Below are 25,662 nucleotides of genomic sequence, written 5' to 3' on the forward strand. Positions count from 1 at the left end.
AAATGCAAGGAATAAGATACTTAGGTGTACAAATAAACAAAAATCTCAGCCAACTATATAAACTCAATTATTATCCACTAATGAAAAAATTACAGGACGATTTAGAGCATTGGAAAGATTTACCACTAACACTGGTAGGAAGGATAAACTGTATTAAAATGAACATTTTTCCAAGGATATTATACTTATTTCAGGCATTGCCAATACAACTGACAGAGAAATTCTTCAAAGAGTTAAAGAAAATAATAAGGAAATTTTTATGGAGAGGGGGGAAACCGAGGATAGCACTAGATAAATTAACAGAATGGTATAAACAAGGAGGCTTACAACTGCCAAACTTTAAAAATTATTATAGAGCCGCACAATTAAGATACCTATCAGATTTTTACCAAACAAGGGAAAAGCCAGATTGGACGAGACTAGAATTAGATAAAATAGGGGAAAAGATACCTGAACACATATTATATAAATGGGATGAAAAATTGGTACAACATAGAAGTTCTCCAGTATTACATCATCTCCTCAATATTTGGAAGAAGATTCATGTAGAAAGAAATAAAACAAATTATCAATTACCAAAACTAATATTGACGCAAAACAAGTTACTCCCTTTTACAATAGATAACCTTTCCTTTAGAGAATGGGAAAAAAAAGGGATTAAAAGAATAGAAAATTGTTTTTCAGGAAATAGATTCTTATCCTTTGAACAAATGAAAGATAAGTACAATATAACTCGAGATACAGCGCTGGCATATTACCCATTGAGATCCTACTTGAAGGATAAATTAAGAAGCAGTTTGAGTTTGCCAGAGGGAAGTAACCTTGAATATGTGATTACAGATACAATGTTAATCAAAAGATTTATAACAAATATGTATATTAAACTGCAAGAAAAGGAGAATGAGGAAACAAATGGTAAAACTAAACAAAAATGGGAACAAGATTTAAATATAAAGATAAAAAAGGAAACATGGGAGAAGTTATGCTCCGGAACGATGAGAAATACAATAAATACGAGGTTACGTATAATACAATATAACTGGATACACAGGCTATACATTACACCTCAAAAGTTAAATAAATGGGACCCAACAGTATCTGATAGATGTTTTTGATGTAAAAAAGAAATGGGAACAACAATTCATGCAATCTGGACATGTGAGAAAGTAAAAAAATTTTGGGAAGATCTAAATCAGATATTAAATAAAATAACAGAAAACAATATACCAAAGAATCCAGAGATCTTCCTCCTAAGTAACGTAAAAAATAAAGAATTTGGAATTGATTTGGAGGATGCACAAAAAAGATTTGTTAAGATAGCTCTAGCCGTAGCAAAAAAATGTATTATGTCAACCTGGAAATTGGAAGATGATTTGAAAATACAACAATGGTATATAGAAATGAATAAATGTATTCCATTAGAAAAAATAACATATAGTTTAAGAAATAATATTGAAATATTCGAACAAATATGGGAGCCTTACATTAAACACAATAGCGAAAACCTACCGGGGACAATCATTACCTAAGTTAACGGAAGGAAAAGGAAATGAAAAGAATGGACTCAGTAGAATTTCTGGTGTATTTTTATTGAATGACAACATTGTCTGACTGGTTTAATGTATCCTAGATTGTATACCTTAAATGGACGGGAGTGGGGAGGTAGGGAGGGTGGGATGGGAGGAGGGGGGGGGGGAGAAAATGGCACTGTATATGTGTGAAAAGGAAAAAGTGTGTACCATGGTTAATGTGATTTATGGTGTGAAAAATAAAAAATTTAAAAAAAACCTAGTGGTGCAGCAAGATGGCCTCCCTCCTTCCTCCTCTGACAATGATGGTACCGAGTTTGAATTTGGGTTACGGCAGATGGCTACTGAGCCTTTTCGCGCTGTTTTCTCGCACCACCCTCCTTCAGTGTGTAGCACAGTAAGTGGGTTCAAGAGAATTCGGGGCAGACTGCTTGGGGCTGGAATCAGAATTGGGAGGGGTGCAGGCTGTGGACTTCCCCTCACATGGCAAGCCCTCTCCTAATGACCTTTCTTGCCACAGCTGGAGCAAAGTGAGTCTTTAGCCGGGCAATGAGATCGGAGGTGCTGAGTCTTACTGCAGAAAATGCACTCCCTAGCATTGGAGTGCTTCCTAGCATGGGATGCAGCAGCCGTTAGGGCTGGGTTAGCAAGCTGCAGCCTTGGAAGGGTAAGCAAACCTGCTAGCTTTGAGGTTGTCATTCTTGAACTTGGCCTGTTCCAGCGACTTGGTCAGTTTAATGTGGCCAGGTCCTTCTTACCTGACTCAAGCAGTCGCTGCCTCGTGTACCTTGAGCGACTAGATTGTCCCTGATCTGTTCTTCCTCATGAACACAGCCCGTAGCCATTTTGTACCTCCTCTTCTTGGCAAGTGTCCACATATCCAGCAGGTAGTCCACATATCCAGCAGATGGTCTCTCCTGGCCGCTGGCGATGTGGAGTGAGTCGGTGCCTCACTAGGACCTCATTTTGCGACTTCAGGTACCGAGCCTTCAAAGCCTCGATGGCAGTGTGATATGACTGTATACCCTTTTGTTCCTACCCTGGAAACGAGGGCGGACCTCCTGAGTTCATCGGTGTGGAAGACGTCTCTGGTCGCGTTCAGGTAGGCCTGGAAGCAGTCTAGCCTGTATGTGAACTCCTCAGCCACACTGGGAGAACAGAGGGTCAATCAGCAGCGCATTGGGCTTGAGCAGTGCTTCCACCTTCAAGTGAATAAGCTAATAAAATTGTAACATGAATAAAAGCTCTCACGACTGGAGGGAGAATGTGCGCTTTTGTTAGCTTATTACTGAGGGTAGGGTCTTGCAGTGGTCTTCTGAAGGGGTCAGTGTTTAGGCAGGAAACCAGGGTTATATATGGGTAGATGGGGACAGAGCCAGTCATCAGTATAACACACCATTAGTGAATTTTAGTTCAGTGTACACTGGCTGCACTCTACCAGCCTACTACAGGTAGACAACCTGGAAGGCTGGCCCCACCTGCCAGCTGTCAATCACTTGTCTGTATAAAGATTTGAGCTGGCCCCTTTGGGGACATTCAGATACTTGGAGCCAGCAAGATTCTGAAACTGGTGTGTACAAGTTTAAGCTAATTAAAGCCTGCTGTACAGTTTGTGGACTTTGCATCAGTATTATGCACACAGCAATGCTCACAATTTAATTAGCTTAAAATTAAAAGGACCATGGAGCAGTTCCTTACCATCGAGAGGCTGGATATTGACTCTCAACATCTGGATGCTCCAGCATACTTTGAGATCTGGAAGCATGTAATTGAGGCGATCATCCACATACAGGCTGGGTGTCACCTCCACAGCCTCACCCTTATCTTCGGTGGCCCACACTCCCCACTCACCATTCACAGCACAAAGTCCAGCGACCACCCCCAGTCCACCTGAGGGCTCTCCACCCTACAGGTGCCCCCTCCATCCTTCTTCAACTACCTGACGCCTATAGTAGCCAAGAGCAGGCACTACTGTGTGGCCGACAGGATCTTTATCGAGGCTGAGCTAAGATGGCTTCTGGCGGAAGGAGTTATAGAGCCCAGCTCTAGTCCCTGGAGAGCCCAGATCCTGTTCATAAAAGGGGGCTGCAAACCGAGGATGGTCATCAACTACAGTCAGACCATCAACCGGTACACCCAGCTAGACGCTTACCCACTGCCCCACTGGACGCCTAGCCACTGCCCAGTACAGGGTCCAAAAACTGTAGAACAGGATTTAGTTATCTTAAACTCAGATACACCAGTTTTAGTATCTTGGTGGCTCCAAATGTCCGATGGTCGCCAAAGGGGCTGGTTCGAGTCTTTATGTGGGTCAGTGATTGACAGCCGACAAATGGGGCCAACCTCCCAGGTTGCCTACCTGCAGGTACAGTGGTTGCCCCCTGCAGTAGGCTGGTAGGAGTGCAGCCAGTTTAGCGGTTGTATCACCACACCACCATCCCTGCCAAAGCATTCCAGGTAGCAACAACTCTGTTTTTAAAAAAAATTAAAAAAAAACTTTACCCCTGATGTCTCCCCTAAACTTCCCTCCCTTCACTTTGTACATACGTCCTCTGATGTTTGATACTCATGCCCTAGGAAATAGGTGTTGGCTGTCCACTCTGTCTATGCCTCTCATAATCGTGTAGACCTCTAATAAGTCACTTCTTGGGGGATGTGGGGGGGGGTGCGGACCGCACCAGGTGATGCCATCAGAGGGGGTGACACCAAAATGACTGTCTATAAAATTTTTCTGCAGTGTTTCAGCAGGTTTATTTTTTATATAAAAATATCCCTGTAGTTAGTTATAACAACACAAACGTTTTTCATAAGCCCAGCTTACATGTATCAATATACCTACAAGGCTAAATCTCGATGCTCATTTACTTTTTGATCCTTCTAGTACGCTCCGGTGAGGGCTGTCATTACCACCCAATTACAGTGACGCTTCAAATCACCTGGTTTTTTCTGCATGCGCAGTTGTTTTCATTGCTGCTGGTGTTTTTATAGTCGTTACTTTTGTCAAATGTTCTGGTGTTTTAGCTACAATATTGTGGTCATTAGTATTTATGAATCTATATCCATAAACATTTTGAGAATGTAATAGTAATTAAAGGAAAGGAAAGAGAAAATTAAAAAAATATAAAGGGTTCTGGTCAGTTACTAATAATGTAACTAATATTTTCTTACCGAATTTTCACTTTAAGTACATGAAACTATATAAATACATTTAGGCTGTGTGTATGATAGTCATTTAGAGGTGTAATTTTAACTTTGTTGTTTATCTCACTAAAATGGTGATTTCCGTACGGTAGACATAATTAAAGAATTTCATGTATGCTACATTCTAAATGTGTTCTAATGTGACAGTAATGGAACCTCTACCCTTTATCTCTTTACTATTACCATTACATTAAGTGATATACGGGAATTATGATTTACGAGTATCATCAGGACAAAAAACGTTACTAAGGATTCTGTATGTTCTGATACGGGAGGAGGTCCATGGTTTGGGTGGGGTGTTGGTTACTATGAGTTATTGCACTGGGTGACACCAACCCTAGTGACACATCCTAGGTCTGCTAAACTTGCCTCAGTAGACATTTTCCAATTTCTGGAAAAAATTGAGATGATCTCTGTTCCATTTTGTGTGCTGGTCATTACATGGGGATCACTGAAAATCACAGCTCTTCAAACACACTGACATGTCTGTCCATGGCCTCATGCACTGCCAAACTAAATCCATCCATAAATTGGAGGATGTACTGGGAAGGGTTGTGGCTGTCATGTGACAGCACTGCCCCCTACCTAGTCGGAGGACACACCAGCTGCCAATCAAGGTTTGGTTCTGCCCCTCCCATTAGTGCACATCTTGCTGTTGGGAACATGTAAATTACCTGGACTGCACTCTCCAGTCTGCCTGCACTTGGCCTTGGGCCATTGGCTGTTGTAATTAGATTAACCTTCCTGCCACTGAACCATTTGCCCCAGTAAATGATGTCGGCTTGTCCCTCCATCATTATAAAGGTGCCATGTGCTCTTTGGTTTTTTTTTTTGCCAGCTTGAGATCATCCTGCTTCACTCCAGGCCTAGAAATATGGAAGGGTGCTGGAGAAACTGTTGGTAAGATGTGCTCTTTTTAAAGGATTGGGTGTGTTTAATTACAGTCCCTTGTAGCATCGAGCCATGCCTGCACTGAGTCATAGGGTGGTGGGGCATCGTAGTGAATTTTCTTTGATCATTATATGTACCAGTTCATTGTATGTGTGTATATTTTGTTCCCATGTTATTTTCCCTGCTTTATTATTAATTATCCGCTATTTCCTTCCTATGGCTGCTGTAAACTGTGTATGCGCTGCATCAGTTACCATTTTCCCCACACTTGCCTTCTCTAAATAAAATCCTTCCCTTCATCAAAACAGAGTCCTTGCTCAAAAGCCCTCCCACCCATAACAACCTCTTGCCTGTGCTCCTCCCCCATCCCCTACCTGACTTGCGGAGTTTTTCTGTACCTGCACAATGGGTTGTGGCCTTCTCTACATTGTTGGCTAGAAGAACCATCTTATTCAATTGGAAAGACTCTGGACCTCCAACAGTGTTTCATTAGCCTCTTTTAAACTGTAGCACCTGAGTAGCCCTCCTGGGACCTTTTAAATTGAAAGGAGATCTATCCATTAAATTGCCAACCTGGCGATTTAAGGGGGGATCCCCGCCCCGCAACGTCATGTCACGTACTCACCAGAAGTACCGCTGGATGTTCGGATGCTGGCTGTGCTGACATCACCGGAATAAACGGGTCGGCCATTTTCGTTTTCAAATCGCCTGTGGATGTGACCTAGGTAAGTTTAACTGGGTTGTCTGACTACCTCTGAGGTAGGTCAGGGACCCAGTTGGATTCTGATGGGGTTGACCAGGTCAGACCCTTTCTAACTGCCGCGTTACTGGGGTGCTAACCGGGCAATTAACCCCATTTCACATGGCAGTTTGAAAGGGCCTAATGATTCTCTCGTGTCCTGTCTTAAGTTTAGAAAAAAAATTAGATATCAAGTATGGTATTTGAAGATACACGGTGACCATTTGTGTCTTATTTTCATTTGATGTAAATGTTTTTAATGTAATTAGATGTACTCACTCTTCCAGATAGAGCCTTTTTGTTTTTTGATTCATGGTATGAATCAAAAGTTGCAAAATGTATGTAACCCTCAGGATAAGATACTCAGATGTTTTTGGTTAGTTTTCTTTTTTTAATAGATTAGGTGGGGGGTGGTGTGTCTTTTTTTAAAAAAAAAAAGGTTGGGGAAGAAAAGAAAATGCAAAGTTATGGAACTCTTCCACTCATCGTCATTGCGCCTTTCATTCCGCAATGTAAATGCATGGGCTGTGTGTTTTTTTTTTAATGGCATGAGATTATTCAGTCTTCCTTGACAAACTATTTTGCAATCCTGACAAAATCCTCAAATCTCTGCATCTTTTTACTGCAATCATGTGGCGTCCCCTCAGGGCGTCTCACAAAATGAAGAATGAACGCGACGATCCAGCAGGCTGCATGAGGGCTGCAGCGGTGCCCTCCAATTGGCCACAACTAAAGGAGCCTAAGTGGCCTATCAAGGAAAGTGGATTGCAAATGCACCAATCAGCACTGAGGGGGCTTTGACCTCCCCTCTTAGCTTGAGAATAGAAGCAAGGCTGTGAGCCCAGTAAAGCTCAGTGTTAACTACACTCAACTAGGTTTTGTGTCATTCTTTCTGGGAACAGCGTGTTCTTTCTGAGCTAACCTGCATACAGCTATAACCTCTCCTGCGCTATTGGCTCCGCAGAGCCATAACTTGTAGCAGCTAGCTACAATCACATCTTTTCTGTAATATGCTGAGCAAAACTGGGTCTAGTGCTCAAGTTGTAGTCCAGTGGTTCCCAAACTTTTTTGGGCTGCTGCCCCCTTGGCCTCCAGACCACATCCCGAGTGACTGGCCCAACAACGGCACTGGGTGGTGGTGATGGCGCTGATGGTAGGTGGGGGGGTGGCGGTGGCGCTGATGGGGGAGGGGGGGAGGTGGTGGGGGGGTGGGCCGTAGTGACGCCAGTACAACATGGTGGCCACTGAGACCTGCTCTCACTAGTGTACCTAGTTGTTAATTTTGCTCGCTACTCTGAACCAGAGTCTGGCCAGAAAATTACTGCACTGGCTTCTTCATTAAACTTTGCAACAAACTGAACAATAACAAGACTGAAAGTTCAGCACGCTCCCTTTTTCCTCACTGCCCCTTTGGATCTTTCTGTGGGGGAGGGGAGCGGCACCACCCACTTTGGGAATCACTATTGTAGTCTAATATATTACAGTTCTGGAGCAAGTCTGATCACCTGGCTCTACTTCTACTCCTGGTGTACAAGCAGAGACTGAAGACCACAGCACCAGAGGTGAAGACGGTGAAGTTATATAGCTTTCAACACCATCATTCCCTCGGTGCTGGTCAACAAGCTCCAAACCCTGGGCCGCTGCACCCCCATCTGCAACTGGATCTCCTCATTAGAAGACCATAGTCAGTACAAATTGGAAACAACAGCTCTTCCTCACTACCAATCAACAACTGCTCTACTCGCTCTACACCTGAGGGACTCCTCAGGTTGAGTAGGTTGAGAAACATGTCTGTCTTTTCCCTGTGAGACGTTTCCGTGTTTTTTTTTGTACTTCTTGACTGTGGGTACTCTGGGATAGGCATAATTCAAATGCCATCTACAAATTTTCCAATGACACCACAGTGGTTGGCAGAATCGCAGACAGGGCAATGATGAAAGTGTGCAGGAGGGAGATAGATCAACTAGTTGAGTGGTGTCACACAACAAGCTTGGGCATAACATTAGCAAAACCAAGGGGCTGATTGTGAACTTCAGGAGGGGGAAATCAGGACAACATGAACAAGTCCTCTTCGAGGGGTCAGCAGTGGAAAGGGTCAAGAATTTCAAATTCCTCGGGATCAACATCTCTGAAGATCTGTCCGTGTTGATGCAATCACTAAGAAGGCTCACCAGCGACTACTTTGTGAAGTGTTTGAGGAGACATGTTATGCTACCAGAGACTCTTGCTAATTTCTGCAGGTGAACCGTGGAGAGCATTCTGACTGGTTACATCAGTATCTGGTGTGGAGGTGGCAATGCCAGGACAGGAAAGGCTTACAGAGAGCTATGAATTCTGCCAGCACCTTCACAGACATCAGACTTCACTCCATCAAGGACATCGACAAGAAGCGGTGGTCTTAAAAAAACAGCCTCTATCCTCAAAGACCCCCACCATCCAGGCCACACCCTCTTCACTCTGCTACCATCAGGAAAGAGGAACAGGAGCCTGAAGACAAACACTCAGCAGCACTTCCCCTCCACCATCAGATTTCTGAATGGAAAATGAACCACAAGCACTGTCACTTTCTCTTTTTGCTCTAATTTATATATTTTTAAATTTATAGCAATTTTTACACCTCTCATACTGCTGCATAACAAAGACTTTTGTGACAATAAGTTATGATTCAATATTGCATAACTTCCCTGTTCTATAATCTAATAAAAGCTTTCCATTTGCTTCATTTGTCCTAATTTAGAGGTCCATGTACATGCAATCCCAGGTCTGTTTCTATGTATCTCTCAGTAACCTGCCAATTCTTCTACATTCCTTATTTCTCTTTCCCAATTGCATTTACTCACATTTCTTTGAATTAATTTGATATTTTTCCATCCATCTGTATCTTTCTGCAGCCTAAAGCTTTTTTTCCTCATCGTCAACCCCAAAACAACAAATTCTCTTAACCAATTGTTATGAGATTGTTGTCCATCGGTAGTATATTTGCAGCCTCTAACACAACTTTTTTCTTTCCACTCATATACCATTTAAGTATTCCCTATGCCATCGGTGCTCTCTAATTAGTAAGGGATTGCTTAAGGTGGTATGTGGGTGGAAAGAAAAAGTTTGAAAACCACTGTTTTAATTTTACCTATTTGACTCATTATGTGGACAGTTTCATAACTCCAAAGGAAATGGGCCAATGACAATTTTTCTCAGCAAAATATTTCAGTAACAATTGGGTCTAGAGCAGTGATTCTCAACCTTCCCTTCCCACTCACATCCCACCTTAAGCAATCCCTTACTAATCACAGAGCACCGATGGCATAGGGATTACTTAAAGTGGGATGTGAGTAGAAAGAAAAAGGTTAAGAACCACTGGTCTAACACTTCCATTGACAAAAAGTATTTCATAGGATTCAAAGTTTCAAGTTCCAATTCTATGACAATATAAATCCAAAAGTCCGGATGCCAGAAATCTGGAGGACCCAAGAATCAGAACTTTTCGAAAACTCAAACCTTTTAAATTCAGCGGACTTTGAATGTGTGCGTTAGCACCACAGATGCACAGCTACAACAAGTGACCACGCTTAATTCTTATTGCAAAGAAATTAATTTGTATACTGTATTTTTTTTACATTGTTTATTTTTAAATGTGATTTCAAGCATACATGCTCTTTTTTGTAGTAAAAAATTTAACGTTTTTGTCATTTGTTGACTTTTTTTCTTTAACATTGCTTGCTTTGCTAAATGAAGCATGCTGTAACAATATCAAAATGTACCTGTTCTTCTCTTCTTTCCTCCTCCTTAAACATGAATTTTAAAGTACTACCTGAGAATGTGGACAATCCAAAAATTCCGACCCAATTCAATCTCTTTGATCAATCCGGAATTTTGGTAATCTACTGTACCATTTATAACTGGTTCAGTGAGAAGGATTTTCTTCCCTACAGACCAGCATCTAGCGTGCACAGAGCAGTGCAAAGTAGAAGAGCAAGATCATGTTACAGTGTTCAGTGGAAGATCATTTAGTGGATTAATAACAGCAACAGGAGATGACTATTCAGGAGCCTGGCAGCTGTGGGGAAGAAACTCATTGAATTTGTTGAGTTGAAACACCAAAGTCTGTAGCTGCTCTGATTGCAGTGAAAACACAAATGTTGGAGGAACTCAGGAGGTCTTGCAGTTTCCGTAGGAGATAAAGATATATTACTATAATCGAGAGGCAGTGTTCGAGAGAGGTTGTTGGCACTAGATGAGTAGTCTCTCGATCTCCTTCCTGTGTTCTGTTTCATCATTATTTGATCTCTAACCTACAACAGTGATGTCGTCATTGAACTGAAAGATGGAGATGAAAATTTGTTGAGAAATTGTGCCTTTTTTCTTCTAATTATTTGCAGAGGGCCCTCAACTCCTATTTTGAAGCAGCTGTTCAGCCAACTTCCTCTGCAATGGAACCTACCACACAGTTAATAAAAGAAGCCGATTTCCAAAGATGGTATGTATGCACCCCATTTGTTTCTACTATTGAAACAGCCATTCTTTGGTTGTGTGTAGTATAACGAGCTCACAGAGGAAACATAAAGGTGCAGATTTTGGATTATAAATTTTATAACTTCTAAATCACATTTGAGTCTACTATTGATGTGAAGAACATCCCTTAATGTCTCTGAAATATCCTTGTTCTTTGTGATTTATTAGTCAGTAAAGCATGGGGCTTCTACCTTTGCACAATTGGTAGTTTCATTTGTCCACTTGTCATGTTTCATTGCGCTCTCTTCCTCGGTTTCTTTTTCTCTCCTCCCTCCTCCCTCCCTCGGTCTCTTTTTCACTCCTTCCCCCCTCCTTCCCTTGGTCTCTTTCCCCACTCCTGGTCTCTTCCCCCCCCCCCCCCCCCGGCCCCCCGGTCTCTTCCCCCCCCCTTGGTCTCTTTCCCCCCCCCCCCTCGGTCTCTCTCCCTCCCTCCCTGGGTCTCTCTCCCCCCCCCTCCCTGATCTCTCTTCCCTCTTCCTCTCCCCCCCCAGGTCTCTCTTCCCCCCCCCCCACCCGGTCTCTCCCCCTTCCCCCTCGGTCTCCCTCCTTTCCTCCCCTTCTTTCTCTCCACCTGTAGTGCGCATCAAAAGAACCAAAGACTTGTTGATCCAAACCGAGGCTTTTATTAACTAAAAGACTGGAGCGTATCACAAGTAGGTCGACCAGTCCATAATGACCTGGTCTGGCTAGGAGCAATCCTTTAAGACCTGCCAGTAGGTGTGGCTACACTCTCAGCCAATCACAGTCAACCTACACTACCTCCTGTACATATGTACATATACACATTGGTGATAGAATCTGTACTATCACACCACCTCCACCACCCCCCCCCCCCCCCCCCCCCGCCCCCCGGTCTCGTTCTCCTCCTTCCCGACTTAATCTATCTCATTCTCTCCTTTGTCCCTTTCTCTCTCCTCTCCTCCCCGCTGCCTGCCATTTACTCATACCTTGAAGAACAGCTCAGGGCCAAACCATCAGTCATATATCTTTACCTCGTATGGATGCTGCCAGACCTGCTGAGTTCCTCCAGCATTTGTGTGTTTTTGCTATAACTGCAGCGTCTTCATACTTTTACTTTTCACCTCAAGGTGAAGCTCGACTGCTTCCAAGCAAATTGATTTTTGTTCAGTTGTTTATAATATCACATTGGAAAGAGGCTTGCGGGTTTCTTTTAAAAAGAATCCAGGAAGTAACGGGACCAGCTTTTGAATATATATATATAATTTGCAGCAGCTGAAACATGTCCAGCTTAGTGTGGATATTTGCAATTTGAAATCTGCTCCTGGAAGTGGAGGAAGATTTGGGAGCTGAGTAATCCATAATGGCAATGTGAGGGTTAAAAGGAAGACTGCAGTCTTGCCTGTTCTTCAGTGTTGTTTGCTAAACTGAAATGGTTATGACATGAATGGGATACTGGTTTAAGTCAAAGTTGTATCTCGCTCATGATGCTTACCATTGCCAAAGTTGACGTGAGGGCATGTCTCCCTGCTATGCTGACATTTGCTGTGATGCCCAAGTTTCCTGGTGCTTAGATCTGCACTAATGTTCAAACATTTGGGAGTTGTCAGGTGGTTGAGCATTTTTTTCTTGTAAAAATGCAATATCAACCTTCATCTTTTTCATAAAACTTCATATTCTTTTCTTAAGTGTACTATTTATCCCATTAACATTAAAACTTAAAAACTTATTCATCCATTATCCCAAATCAAAATCTTTTCCAATCCCATTCTCCCAGGTCTCTTTATCAACTGAAACCAACTCCTGTGTGCACCTGTCCCTTAAAAAGAAAATAGAAAAAGAGTTTTCAAAAAATCCTTTTTAAAAAAAACTAAGAAAATTAATACTTAATAAAACTATATATTAAAAAAACCCCAAAAAGTGCTGAATAAAAATATAACCACTATTTCCCTCCATCATGTGGGTTGTGGCAGTTGCTACAATAAGGCACATAATGATTCGGGCAAGGAAGAACATCCAACCTCCCCTAAGAGGAAAAATTAATTAATCACATATTAGTAAGTAATAAATTGCCCGCTGCTTCAAGGTCCAAATTATCGATCATCATCAATTAAAGATTCCGGCTCCAACTGAGACTCCTTTTGACAGCTTGCAATCTGTTTCGGCACAACTATCTTCTGTGTAATTTGGATCTGCAGCACTTCTCTTTGAACTTCTTGCTGAGGACTTAAACTCAACAGTTCTTGCTGCTCTTTCTTAATAGTAGAAATGAATCGGCAAATCGTCGTGCTTCTTCATCCATAAAGAACTCAAGTCATTCATTCATCAAAAACACCTTCAACGCAGCAGGATATCTAAAAGTAAGCATGGCCTTTCTTCCAAAGAATCGCCTTCACTGGATTGAATTGTTTCCTTCTGTCCACTACTGCTTTACTTAAATTCGCATAAAAGAACATTTTATTTCCATCAATTACCGTAGGTCCCATGTTCTGCCTTGCTTTCTGAACCATCAGTTTTCTCTTTGTCTTGATATCGCAGACATTTAATTGATATAGCTCTAGATGGCTGATTGGGCATTGGCTTCCTCCATAAAGCTCTATGAGCCCTTTCCAATTCAATTCCATTTGGAAAATTTTCTTCTCCAAAAATTCCAGGAATCCATTTTTGAAAAAATTCACAAGATCACCACTTCCTTCAATCCGACAATTTTAACATTATTTTGTTTACTTTGATTTTCCAACATACCCATCTTATCCATCATTTCTTTCCTCTGTCTTCCCCTGAGCATATCCAAATTTTCAACTCTTTCAATTCTATCATGATGAATATCCATATTGTTTTAATTTCTGCAGATCCAAATCAACTCTTTGAACTGTTGCTTCAACTTCCTTCACCTCTGAACCAAACCTCAACATTTCACTTTTAACCTCCTTCATATCAGATCTAACATCTCTAATAGTCATCCCTTATAACCTAATATTGACCCATTATTAGTACATAAAGATCTTTCATATTTAGTACTTTTTTTCCAAAACCCAAAATCCTCTTGATCATCTTCATCTTGATCTGATTTTTCTTGATCTCCCTTCTTCTCTTGACCACCAACTGTCAAAACTGCAGGTACTTCTGACATCGCTAGTACGTCTGGTATATCTGCCTGCATTTCCTTCACTCCATCAGCACTACTGGGGATGGTGCTATGGAGCGACCATTCCAATGCATAATCTCCTTGTGTGGAAATAAACCTTTGCACATGCACATAAGGTTAGTGTATTCTTGAGGGGAGATCTTGATCAACAGAGCATCATTTTTCCCAGTATACTCGGGAGGTGGTGCTGGTTTTGGCTGGAAGTAAGCCGTCATCACACAAGTCTGTCGCGGGGGCTTCAGAACTTGAAGCTCAGGCTCCAGCTCTAAGGTAGGCCATTCTATCCCTTTTTTTGTATCTTTACTGACAGTTTTCTTCTCTTTTGCAACTTTCTTTCCTCTAGGTGCCATGTCAGAAAGCTTCTAAGTAAATTTTAAGATATTTTAAATTTAATTTTTAATTCGGGGTTAATATTTTAAACCCCCGGGAGAGTTGCAGTTACACCTCCTTCCCCTATGCCATTGAACTCCTTCCCCTATGCCATTGAACTCCTTCCCCAAGGCAGTTGAGTATTGTTATCATTCCACTTTGTCATTTAAAACAAAATATTAAAAATGCAAATTGTCCACATCCTGTGTTGTCATTGATTTGAGCAAAAGCTAGATTCTTTGGAGAATCAGCATTTTGGAAACTAGAGTTTCCTTTATTGTTTTTTTTACTCAGACCTAAATCTGCTATTTCCAAGATATTCTTAATGAATTCTCCATTAGAATGATGTTTCACGAGTAGCGCAACACCATAACTGTGCCAGCGATGGGACTGGGGTTTGAATCCTGTGCTGTCTGTAAGGAGTTCTCCCTGTGTCTGCTTGGGTTTTCCCCGGGGGCTCTGGTTTCTTCCCACCTTTCAAAATGTACTGGGGGGTGTGGGTTAATTGGGTGTAATTGGGCGGCCCTGGCTTATGGGCTGAAATGGCCTGTTGCCGTGCTGTATGCCTACATTTTTAAAAAAATGTAATAGTCCATGTAATGACTAAATATTGAGATGTGTCATTTTAAGAGCTTTTACATGACTACACACATCTTGTAAAATAATGTTTCTTTTTAAATGCAGCATTGATTTAACAGATGCTAGCAATAAGCAGACGAGCCAAGAAAATGGTAAAAAGTCACAAGAGGATGAGAGCACCATCTCTTTGTTAACCTGGAACATAGATGGACTTGATGGGGCAAACTTACCTGAAAGAGCACGTGGTGTTTGTTCTTGCCTGGTGCTGTGAGTACTATTGTTTCACCAATATAAGCAAGGCATAGTTCATTCTTTGAAATGATTTGTCACATTATTCATACAGGTAGCCATGTCGAAGTGTATACATTTGTATGTGTCTTTCAGAACAGGAAATTCAGATTACGATCTCTTCTTGTTTGTTGATAACTAGCAGTTTCCATGTTTTTAATGATGACAAATTTGAGTCAGTAGCAGGCAGATTTTGGTGTCTTCAGTAGTTGGTTCAGGATTGTTTTATTACAGAAAACTGACACAGGTCAGTATTCCCTGTGCCATATGTGCTTTGTGATTAGTCTTCTTCTTTGGCTTGGCTTCGCGGCCGAAGATTTATGGAGGGGGTAAAAGTCCACGTCAGCTGCAGGCTCGTTTGTGGCTGACAAGTCCGATGCGGGACAGGCAGACACGGTTGCAGCGGCTGCAGGGGAAAGTTGGTGGGTTGGGGTTGGGTGTTGGGTTTTTCCTCCTTTGCCTTTTGTCAGTGAGGTGGGCTCTGCGGTCTTCTTCAAAGGAGGTTGCTGCCCGCCAAACTGTGAGGCGCCAAGATGCACGGTTTGAGGCGTTATCAGCCCACTGGCGGTGCTCAATGTGGCAGGCACCAAGAGATTTCTTTAGGCAATCCTTGTACCTTTTCTTTGGTGTACCTCTGTCACAGTGGCCAGTGGAGAGCTCGCCGTATAACACGATCTTGGGAAGGCGATGGTCCTCCATTCTGGAGACGTGACCCACCCAGCGCAGCTGGATCTTCAGCAGCGTGGACTCGATGCTGTCGACCTCTGCCATCTCGAGTACTTCGACGTTAGGGATGAAAGCGCTCCAATGGATGTTGAGGATGGAGCGGAGACAACGCTGGTGGAAGCGTTCTAGGAGCCGTAGGTGGTGCCGGTAGAGGACCCATGATTCGGAGCCGAACAGGAGTGTGGGTATGACAACGGCTCTGTATACGCTTATCTTTGTGAGGTTTTTCAGTTGGTTGTTTTTCCAGACTCTTTTGTGTAGTCTTCCAAAGGCGCTATTTGCCTTGGCGAGTCTGTTGTTTATCTCATTGTCGATCCTTGCATTTGATGAAATGGTGCAGCCGAGACAGGTAAACTGGTTGACCGTTTTGAGTTTTGTGTGCCTGATGGAGATGTGGGGGGGCTGGTAGTCATGGTGGGGAGCTGGCTGATGGAGGACCTCAGTTTTCTTCAGGCTGACTTCCAGGCCAAACATTTTGGCAGTTTTCGCAAAGCAGGACGTCAAGCGCTGAAGAGCTGGCTCTGAATGGGCAATTAAAGCGGCATCGTCTGCGAAGAGTAGTTCACGGACAAGTTTCTCTTGTGTCTTGGTGTGAGCTTGCACACCAAGCTTGTTTGTGATTAGTAAGGGATTGCTTAAGGTGGGATGTGGGTGGAAAGAAAAAGTTTGAAAACCACTGTTTTAATCGTCTCTCATTGACTCGTTATGTGCACAATTTCAGAACTCCAAAGGAAATGGGCCAATGACAATTTTTCTCAAGTAAAATATTTCAGTAACAAGTGGGTCGAGAGCAGTGGTTCTCAACCTTTTCCCTCACTTACCTCCCACCTTAAGCAATCCCTTAAGAGCACCTATGCCATAGGGAATACTTAAGGGGGTATGTGAATGGAAAGAAAAAGTTTGAAAACCACTGATCTAGACCTTGCTCTGCACCTATTGTATTTAATCTTTGAGTTGTTACCCAAATCTGCACATCATCCCTTTTTCATTTATTTCATCTGGAATAGGACCCTAATTGCAACCTGATTTTTAATGACATTCTGAGTTGATTTTGTTTTTCTTAATTGTGTGGGATATATGTGCCACTGGTAAGGCAAGTATTTATTGTTGAGAACATATTGATGAACCACAGAAGTCCTTGTGGTCAAGACACTTCCTTGGTGTTGCAGGGAGCCTCAGGATTTAGATCCACCAGCGAATGATACATTTCCCAGAGGGGTGGGCGAGTTGGCGAGAAGCTCGCAGTGATTTTTGTAAATGCTATGCACTGCAAATGAGTTGTCATTATCAAGGGTGTTAATGTTTCTGGTGGTAGAGTCAAGTGGGCTGCTTTGCCCTTTTGGAGCTGAGGCAGGAGGTAAATGTCGTGTCTCAGGCCTCTGACCTGCTCTTGTAGCCACGGTGTTTATGTGGCAAGTTCATGTGGGTTTCTGGTCAGTATTGATCTCAGAACATTGGTGATGGAAGACATGTCCTTTGAATGTAAAGTTAATGGTTAGATCCTATCTTGCTTTGCCTTGCACTTGCATGTATTAATGTTACTTGTGCCTGAATCTTGTATTATCTTGTTGGATGCATTTTCTTGTGAATTGCAACTGGAATGGAACTTTGCATGAAATCTCTCTTTCCCACCTTTGTCATTTGGGAATGCATAAATCGGCATTTTGCACAATTGAAGTGACTTCCACTGCCAACTTCCAAAGCTCCATAACTTCTCCTTTAAATTATATTCTGCCAACCTCTCTTTCATCCTATAAAAATACTCTGGGAAACACACCTCTTTATCGGAATCTTTTATTATCTGTCCCAGTGTAATCCAGTTTTGTTTGATAATGCTCCTGTAAAGTGTTAAAACGATTTTCTTTCACCAGATTAAATATGATGTTGGTACAGAATCTTCAGTTCTAAAGGTATTGTCCCCAGGCTCGTTTTGAATTGACTCCCACGACTAGTGTTCCCACAGCAAAATGTGTTCCCCTTCGTTCTCTTCTAGGTTGGTTATCGAACCCTTCTAAAAACACACCGAAATGCTGGAGGAAGGCAGCCAGTCTTTCAGCTGCCATAGGAGACAAAGACATATTGCCGACGTTTTGGGCTTGAGTCCTTCTTCAAGGAATAAGCAGAATACCTCTATGTCAATGCAATTATGAAGAAGACTTTCCAGCCTTTGTGAGGTGTTTGTGAAGATTTGGTATGTCACCGAAGATTTGAAAAGTTCTACAGGTGTTCTGAGGTGAGCATTCTGGCTGGTTGCATCACTGCCTGGTATGGCAGTGACATAAACTGCAACATCACAGGCACCAGACTTCAATCTATCAAGGACATCTACATGAGGCACTGCCTTAAGAAAGCAGCCTCTATTCCCAAAGACTCCCACTACCCAGGCCACGCCTTCTTAACTCTGCTTCCATCAGGAAAAAGGTACTGGAGCCTAAAGACGAGCACTCAGTGGCACAAGAACACCTTCTTCTCCGCTGCCATCAGATTCCTGAAGTAATCAATGAACCAAAGACACCGCCTTACTTTTCGTGCACTACTATTTTAATTTTTTTCGTATATTAATGTTTTAAGATGGCTCATAACATGAATGTTCGCACTGTGATGCTTCCGCAAAACACTGAATTTTGTGACCTGTTCATGACATTAAATTCTGATTTCCTGTTTTATTTTGCTCATTCTGCTTATTCCTTAAAGAAGAGCTCAGGGCCAACATGTCGGTAATACATTTTTAATTCAGCACGGGAACAGGCCATTTCAGCCCACGAGTCCATGTTGCCCAATTAACCTACACCCCCAGAATGTTTTGAATGGTGGGAGGAAACCGGAGCCCCTGGGGAAAGCCCATGCAAACATGTGGAGAACATATCAACTCCTTACAGACAGCATGGGATTCGAACTCTGGTCCAGATCGCTGGCACTGTAAAGGCGTTGCGCTAACTGCTAGGCCAGTCATCTCCTCTGGACTCTGAAAGATCAGCTGAGTTCCTCCAGCATTTTGGTGTATTTATAACTACAATCCCAATGTCTGCTGTGACAGAATATGTTGTGTTTTATATTGTATATAGATAGGATTTTGGGAGATAAAGTGTAGCAGGTTTTTTTTTTAGTATAGATCACATACAAACACTTCAAAACAGATCTCATTTAAAATACTGGAGCTCTGCTCAAGCCAGACAGGCTAGCTCCGAAGCTGGCAAAAGCTTTGGGGAGTGCCCAAGTGACTTCACTAATGGATTGTTGTTTTGAAAAGCAACAGATGAAAGAACTCGGAGGATTAGGATTCGATTCAGATCTGTAGTCTGTCTGAGTGACGTTGCTTTTCTTAGAGGGTCATCTGGCTTTGCAAGCAGCGAGAGTCAAACAGGCTTTTCTCTGAAAGTGAGAGAGAGTGAATTCTGTTCTACAATGCTTCAGTCAGCAGCAGCAGCTGGGACTGGAACAGGACAAGCTGGCAAGCTTGTGGAAAAACCTCATTTTGAAGACTGGTTGTGAGTGCTTAGTTCAGCCTGGACAAAGCTCTTGTGGTCCACACAAGAGGAGAGGACTGGCTGCATAATGTTTCACTTGAAATAAGAGAAACAAAAAGGAACTCTGTGGTGACCTGAAAGAAAGAGGATATCATCTGGAGAACCTTGATGGGGCAAGTTTCTTTGGCAAGACACTGATCTGGCTGATTAAAAGGATCAGTTTGTGTCCAACGAACAACAAATCTCTCTCTGAACACTGACAAGAACATTCCTGAGCGGTAAACATTTATCTTTCAAGCACCAAAGTCTGGTGAACTTCATAAATGATAAGTTCTCTACACAATATAAGGATTGCTTGCAACTAGTGAACTTGGAGGAGTGAGATATGACTGAGAATTAAAGAATTTTTCTAAACTTATACACACATTACATAAAGGTACACTTAGAATTAGAATGGAGTTGAGTTAGGTTCGTTAAGTTAATAGAAATAAGTTAAAGTTTGATCCTGTTTTCATATTTAAAGATAATTAAAAGTAACTTTTGTTGAAATAACCATTTGTCTTGGGGAATATCTATTGCTGCTGGGTATTGGGGTCCTCTGGGCTTGTAACACTGCAGACTTCCATATTTCAATCTCTATCAAGACTTTCTCCCATGATTCAGAAGTATGAGATACCTTCTCTGGGAGAAAAAATTTGGATCAATTTTCTACATTATTGTTGTATGTCACGAGTTATAATTGTAGTTGTTGCACATTATGGTTTTCAGTATTTTATGAGCTCTTTGTAGGTTCGTATTAGAATCTACAAAAATTGCTGAGATTGTTAAGGTTCGAGTAGAGTCACGTGATAGAGTAGTGGCCGGTAGGGGAATACCAGCCTTCTCCAGAAAAGAAGGAATAAAGTGAAGAAAATACAAAGTTCAAGAAATACAAAATATAACAAATAAAAGATAAAGATAAAGAAAATAAAATAAAAGAGAAAAGAAAGAAAGTGGCACCCAAGAAGGAAAAAGTAAAAACAACGGGAAAAAGAAGAAAAGACACCGGAAGAGAAAGGAAAAGGCCTTACCTGCATGAAGAAACAGGGAGCCTTCATGGAGAACTCCGAGGTTGGTGACAACCCCGCAGAGTCGCAACCCCCCGACTGCTGGACTGCAAAAATGGCTCTCTGAGCCAAACAAAAGTACTCGTGCGCTTACTAAGGAGAAGGAGAACACTGACGGAGGGGGGCTCAGCAGAAGAGTGGGCAAACACAACGCGATCAGCTGAGGGATGCCCGACACCAGGGCTCTTAGCTGGAAGAAGAGGAAAGCGACAGGAAAGGGAGTGAAAGGAAAGAAGAGCAGCAGCAGGAGGCACAACAGAGGAGTGGCCCAGAAGAAGAGGATCAACAGCAAGAGGCCCAGCGCGAAGAAGCCCAGCGCGAAGAAGCCCCCCAGCGGGAAGAAGCCGCCGCCCAGCGGGAAGAAGCCGCCGCCCAGCGGGAAGAAGCCGCCGCCCAGCGGGAAGAAGCCGCCGCCCAGCGGGAAGAAGCCGCCGCCCAGCGGGAAGAAGCCGCCGCCCAGCGGGAAGAAGCCGCCGCCCAGCGGGAAGAAGCCGCCGCCCAGCGGGAAGAAGCCGCCGCCCAGCGGGAAGAAGCCGCCGCCCAGCGGGAAGAAGCCGCCGCCCAGCGGGAAGAAGCCGCCGCCCAGCGGGAAGAAGCCGCCGCCCAGCGGGAAGAAGCCGCCGCCCAGCGGGAAGAAGCCGCCGCCCAGCGGGAAGAAGCCGCCGCCCAGCGCGAAGAAGCCGCCGCCCAGCGCGAAGAAGCCGCCGCCCAGCGCGAAGAAGCCGCCGCCCAGCGCGAAGAAGCCGCCGCCCAGCGGGAAGAAGCCGCCGCCCAGCGCGAAGAAGCCGCCGCCCAGCGGGAAGAAGCCGCCGCCCAGCGGGAAGAAGCCGCCGCCCAGCGGGAAGAAGCCGCCGCCCAGCGGGAAGAAGCCGCCGCCCAGCGGGAAGAAGCCGCCGCCCAGCGGGAAGAAGCCGCCGCCCAGCGGGAAGAAGCCGCCGCCCAGCGGGAAGAAGCCGCCGCCCAGCGGGAAGAAGCCGCCGCCCAGCGGGAAGAAGCCGCCGCCCAGCGGGAAGAAGCCGCCGCCCAGCGGGAAGAAGCCGCCGCCCAGCGGGAAGAAGCCGCCGCCCAGCGGGAAGAAGCCGCCGCCCAGCGGGAAGAAGCCGCCGCCCAGCGGGAAGAAGCCGCCGCCCAGCGGGAAGAAGCCGCCGCCCAGCGGGAAGAAGCCGCCGCCCAGCGGGAAGAAGCCGCCGCCCAGCGGGAAGAAGCCGCCGCCCAGCGCGAAGAAGCCGCCGCCCAGCGCGAAGAAGCCGCCGCCCAGCGCGAAGAAGCCGCCGCCCAGCGCGAAGAAGCCGCCGCCCAGCGCGAAGAAGCCGCCGCCCAGCGCGAAGAAGCCGCCGCCCAGCGCGAAGAAGCCGCCGCCCAGCGCGAAGAAGCCGCCGCCCAGCGCGAAGAAGCCGCCGCCCAGCGCGAAGAAGCCGCCGCCCAGCGCGAAGAAGCCGCCGCCCAGCGCGAAGAAGCCGCCGCCCAGCGCGAAGAAGCCGCCGCCCAGCGCGAAGAAGCCGCCGCCCAGCGCGAAGAAGCCGCCGCCCAGCGCGAAGAAGCCGCCGCCCAGCGCGAAGAAGCCGCCGCCCAGCGCGAAGAAGCCGCCGCCCAGCGCGAAGAAGCCGCCGCCCAGCGCGAAGAAGCCGCCGCCCAGCGCGAAGAAGCCGCCGCCCAGCGCGAAGAAGCCGCCGCCCAGCGCGAAGAAGCCGCCGCCCAGCGCGAAGAAGCCGCCGCCCAGCGCGAAGAAGCCGCCGCCCAGCGCGAAGAAGCCGCCGCCCAGCGCGAAGAAGCCGCCGCCCAGCGCGAAGAAGCCGCCGCCCAGCGCGAAGAAGCCGCCGCCCAGCGGGAAGAAGCCGCCGCCCAGCGGGAAGAAGCCGCCGCCCAGCGGGAAGAAGCCGCCGCCCAGCGGGAAGAAGCCGCCGCCCAGCGGGAAGAAGCCGCCGCCCAGCGGGAAGAAGCCGCCGCCCAGCGGGAAGAAGCCGCCGCCCAGCGGGAAGAAGCCGCCGCCCAGCGGGAAGAAGCCGCCGCCCAGCGGGAAGAAGCCGCCGCCCAGCGGGAAGAAGCCGCCGCCCAGCGGGAAGAAGCCGCCGCCCAGCGCGAAGAAGCCGCCGCCCAGCGGGAAGAAGCCGCCGCCCAGCGGGAAGAAGCCGCCGCCCAGCGGGAAGAAGCCGCCGCCCAGCGGGAAGAAGCCGCCGCCCAGCGGGAAGAAGCCGCCGCCCAGCGGGAAGAAGCCGCCGCCCAGCGGAAGAAGCCGCCGCCCAGCGGGAAGAAGCCGCCGCCCAGCGGGAAGAAGCCGCCGCCCAGCGGGAAGAAGCCGCCGCCCAGCGGGAAGAAGCCGCCGCCCAGCGGGAAGAAGCCGCCGCCCAGCGGGAAGAAGCCGCCGCCCAGCGGGAAGAAGCCGCCGCCCAGCGGGAAGAAGCCGCCGCCCAGCGGGAAGAAGCCGCCGCCCAGCGCGAAGAAGCCGCCGCCCAGCGCGAAGAAGCCGCCGCCCAGCGGGAAGAAGCCGCCGCCCAGCGGGAAGAAGCCGCCGCCCAGCGGGAAGAAGCCGCCGCCCAGCGCGAAGAAGCCGCCGCCCAGCGCGAAGAAGCCGCCGCCCAGCGCGAAGAAGCCGCCGCCCAGCGCGAAGAAGCCGCCGCCCAGCGCGAAGAAGCCGCCGCCCAGCGCGAAGAAGCCGCCGCCCAGCGCGAAGAAGCCGCCGCCCAGCGCGAAGAAGCCGCCGCCCAGCGCGAAGAAGCCGCCGCCCAGCGCGAAGAAGCCGCCGCCCAGCGCGAAGAAGCCGCCGCCCAGCGCGAAGAAGCCGCCGCCCAGCGCGAAGAAGCCGCCGCCCAGCGCGAAGAAGCCGCCGCCCAGCGCGAAGAAGCCGCCGCCCAGCGCGAAGAAGCCGCCGCCCAGCGCGAAGAAGCCGCCGCCCAGCGCGAAGAAGCCGCCGCCCAGCGCGAAGAAGCCGCCGCCCAGCGCGAAGAAGCCGCCGCCCAGCGCGAAGAAGCCGCCGCCCAGCGCGAAGAAGCCGCCGCCCAGCGCGAAGAAGCCGCCGCCCAGCGCGAAGAAGCCGCCGCCCAGCGCGAAGAAGCCGCCGCCCAGCGCGAAGAAGCCGCCGCCCAGCGCGAAGAAGCCGCCGCCCAGCGCGAAGAAGCCGCCGCCCAGCGCGAAGAAGCCGCCGCCCAGCGCGAAGAAGCCGCCGCCCAGCGCGAAGAAGCCGCCGCCCAGCGCGAAGAAGCCGCCGCCCAGCGCGAAGAAGCCGCCGCCCAGCGCGAAGAAGCCGCCGCCCAGCGCGAAGAAGCCGCCGCCCAGCGCGAAGAAGCCGCCGCCCAGCGCGAAGAAGCCGCCGCCCAGCGCGAAGAAGCCGCCGCCCAGCGCGAAGAAGCCGCCGCCCAGCGCGAAGAAGCCGCCGCCCAGCGCGAAGAAGCCGCCGCCCAGCGCGAAGAAGCCGCCGCCCAGCGCGAAGAAGCCGCCGCCCAGCGCGAAGAAGCCGCCGCCCAGCGCGAAGAAGCCGCCGCCCAGCGCGAAGAAGCCGCCGCCCAGCGCGAAGAAGCCGCCGCCCAGCGCGAAGAAGCCGCCGCCCAGCGCGAAGAAGCCGCCGCCCAGCGCGAAGAAGCCGCCGCCCAGCGCGAAGAAGCCGCCGCCCAGCGCGAAGAAGCCGCCGCCCAGCGCGAAGAAGCCGCCGCCCAGCGCGAAGAAGCCGCCGCCCAGCGCGAAGAAGCCGCCGCCCAGCGCGAAGAAGCCGCCGCCCAGCGCGAAGAAGCCGCCGCCCAGCGCGAAGAAGCCGCCGCCCAGCGCGAAGAAGCCGCCGCCAGCGCGAAGAAGCCGCCGCCCAGCGCGAAGAAGCCGCCGCCCAGCGCGAAGAAGCCGCCGCCCAGCGCGAAGAAGCCGCCGCCCAGCGCGAAGAAGCCGCCGCCCAGCGCGAAGAAGCCGCCGCCCAGCGCGAAGAAGCCGCCGCCCAGCGCGAAGAAGCCGCCGCCCAGCGCGAAGAAGCCGCCGCCCAGCGCGAAGAAGCCGCCGCCCAGCGCGAAGAAGCCGCCGCCCAGCGCGAAGAAGCCGCCGCCCAGCGCGAAGAAGCCGCCGCCCAGCGCGAAGAAGCCGCCGCCCAGCGCGAAGAAGCCGCCGCCCAGCGCGAAGAAGCCGCCGCCCAGCGCGAAGAAGCCGCCGCCCAGCGCGAAGAAGCCGCCGCCCAGCGCGAAGAAGCCGCCGCCCAGCGCGAAGAAGCCGCCGCCCAGCGCGAAGAAGCCGCCGCCCAGCGCGAAGAAGCCGCCGCCCAGCGCGAAGAAGCCGCCGCCCAGCGCGAAGAAGCCTCCGCCCAGCGCGAAGAAGCCGCCGCCCAGCGCGAAGAAGCCGCCGCCCAGCGCGAAGAAGCCGCCGCCCAGCGCGAAGAAGCCGCCGCCCAGCGCGAAGAAGCCGCCGCCCAGCGCGAAGAAGCCGCCGCCCAGCGCGAAGAAGCCGCCGCCCAGCGCGAAGAAGCCGCCGCCCAGCGCGAAGAAGCCGACACAAACACAGGTACAGACACAGAAGAGGAAGAAGAAGACCAAGATCTGCACAGAGAAATAGAAGGTAAAACAGATGGACTGAATATAGATAGTCTTTTTTGAAGAACAAATGAGAGCATTAAAAGAATGGTTGACATTAGAATTTAGTGAAATTAAAAGAAAAATTAAAAGTACAGAAGATAAAGTGAATAGATTAGAGCTGGTCATGACAAATAGGGAAAAGAGTAGAAAATGTGGAAGAACAAGAAACGGCTGTAGAAATGGAAGTAAACGACTTAAGAGGAAAATTGGAAGAAAGTGATAAAAAAGTTAGAGACACAAGAGTTGTTAGCTCAGAAAATTGATATGTTGAAAAATTATAGTAGGCGAAACAACATAAAAATAGTGGGCCAAAAGGAAGATGAAGAAGGCACAGATATGAAGGAATTTATAAAAGAATGGATCCCAAAGGTCCTGGGAATGCCAGAAATACAGGAAGGAATGGAAATAGAAAGGGCACACAGAACACTAACCCCCGAAACCACAGTCACATCAAAAACCAAGATCTGTTTTACAATAAGAGAAAATATACTGGAATAAAATTAGAGAAGACAATAAACCATTGGAATACAAGGGTCAAAAAATATTTTTTTACCCAGACATAAGTTTTGAACTCTTAAAGAAGAGGAAGGAGTTTAATACAGCAAAAT

The 25,662-nt window shown here is 47.6% G+C and overlaps 1 protein-coding gene across 1 annotated transcript in view; it reads left to right on the forward strand.

The window, feature by feature from the left end:
* The window catches only part of tdp2b (tyrosyl-DNA phosphodiesterase 2b), a 48,357-nt gene that overhangs the window by 9,799 nt on the left and 12,896 nt on the right, over positions 1-25,662 (forward strand). Inside the window, exons 2-3 of the mRNA XM_069907624.1 lie at positions 10,737-10,834; positions 15,029-15,190. Of these exons, the coding sequence (XP_069763725.1) occupies positions 10,737-10,834; positions 15,029-15,190 (260 nt within the window). The remainder of the gene's footprint in view (positions 1-10,736; positions 10,835-15,028; positions 15,191-25,662) is intronic.

Source organism: Narcine bancroftii, chromosome 1 (assembly GCF_036971445.1).
Source record: "Narcine bancroftii isolate sNarBan1 chromosome 1, sNarBan1.hap1, whole genome shotgun sequence".
NCBI classification, from domain to species: domain Eukaryota; kingdom Metazoa; phylum Chordata; class Chondrichthyes; order Torpediniformes; family Narcinidae; genus Narcine; species Narcine bancroftii.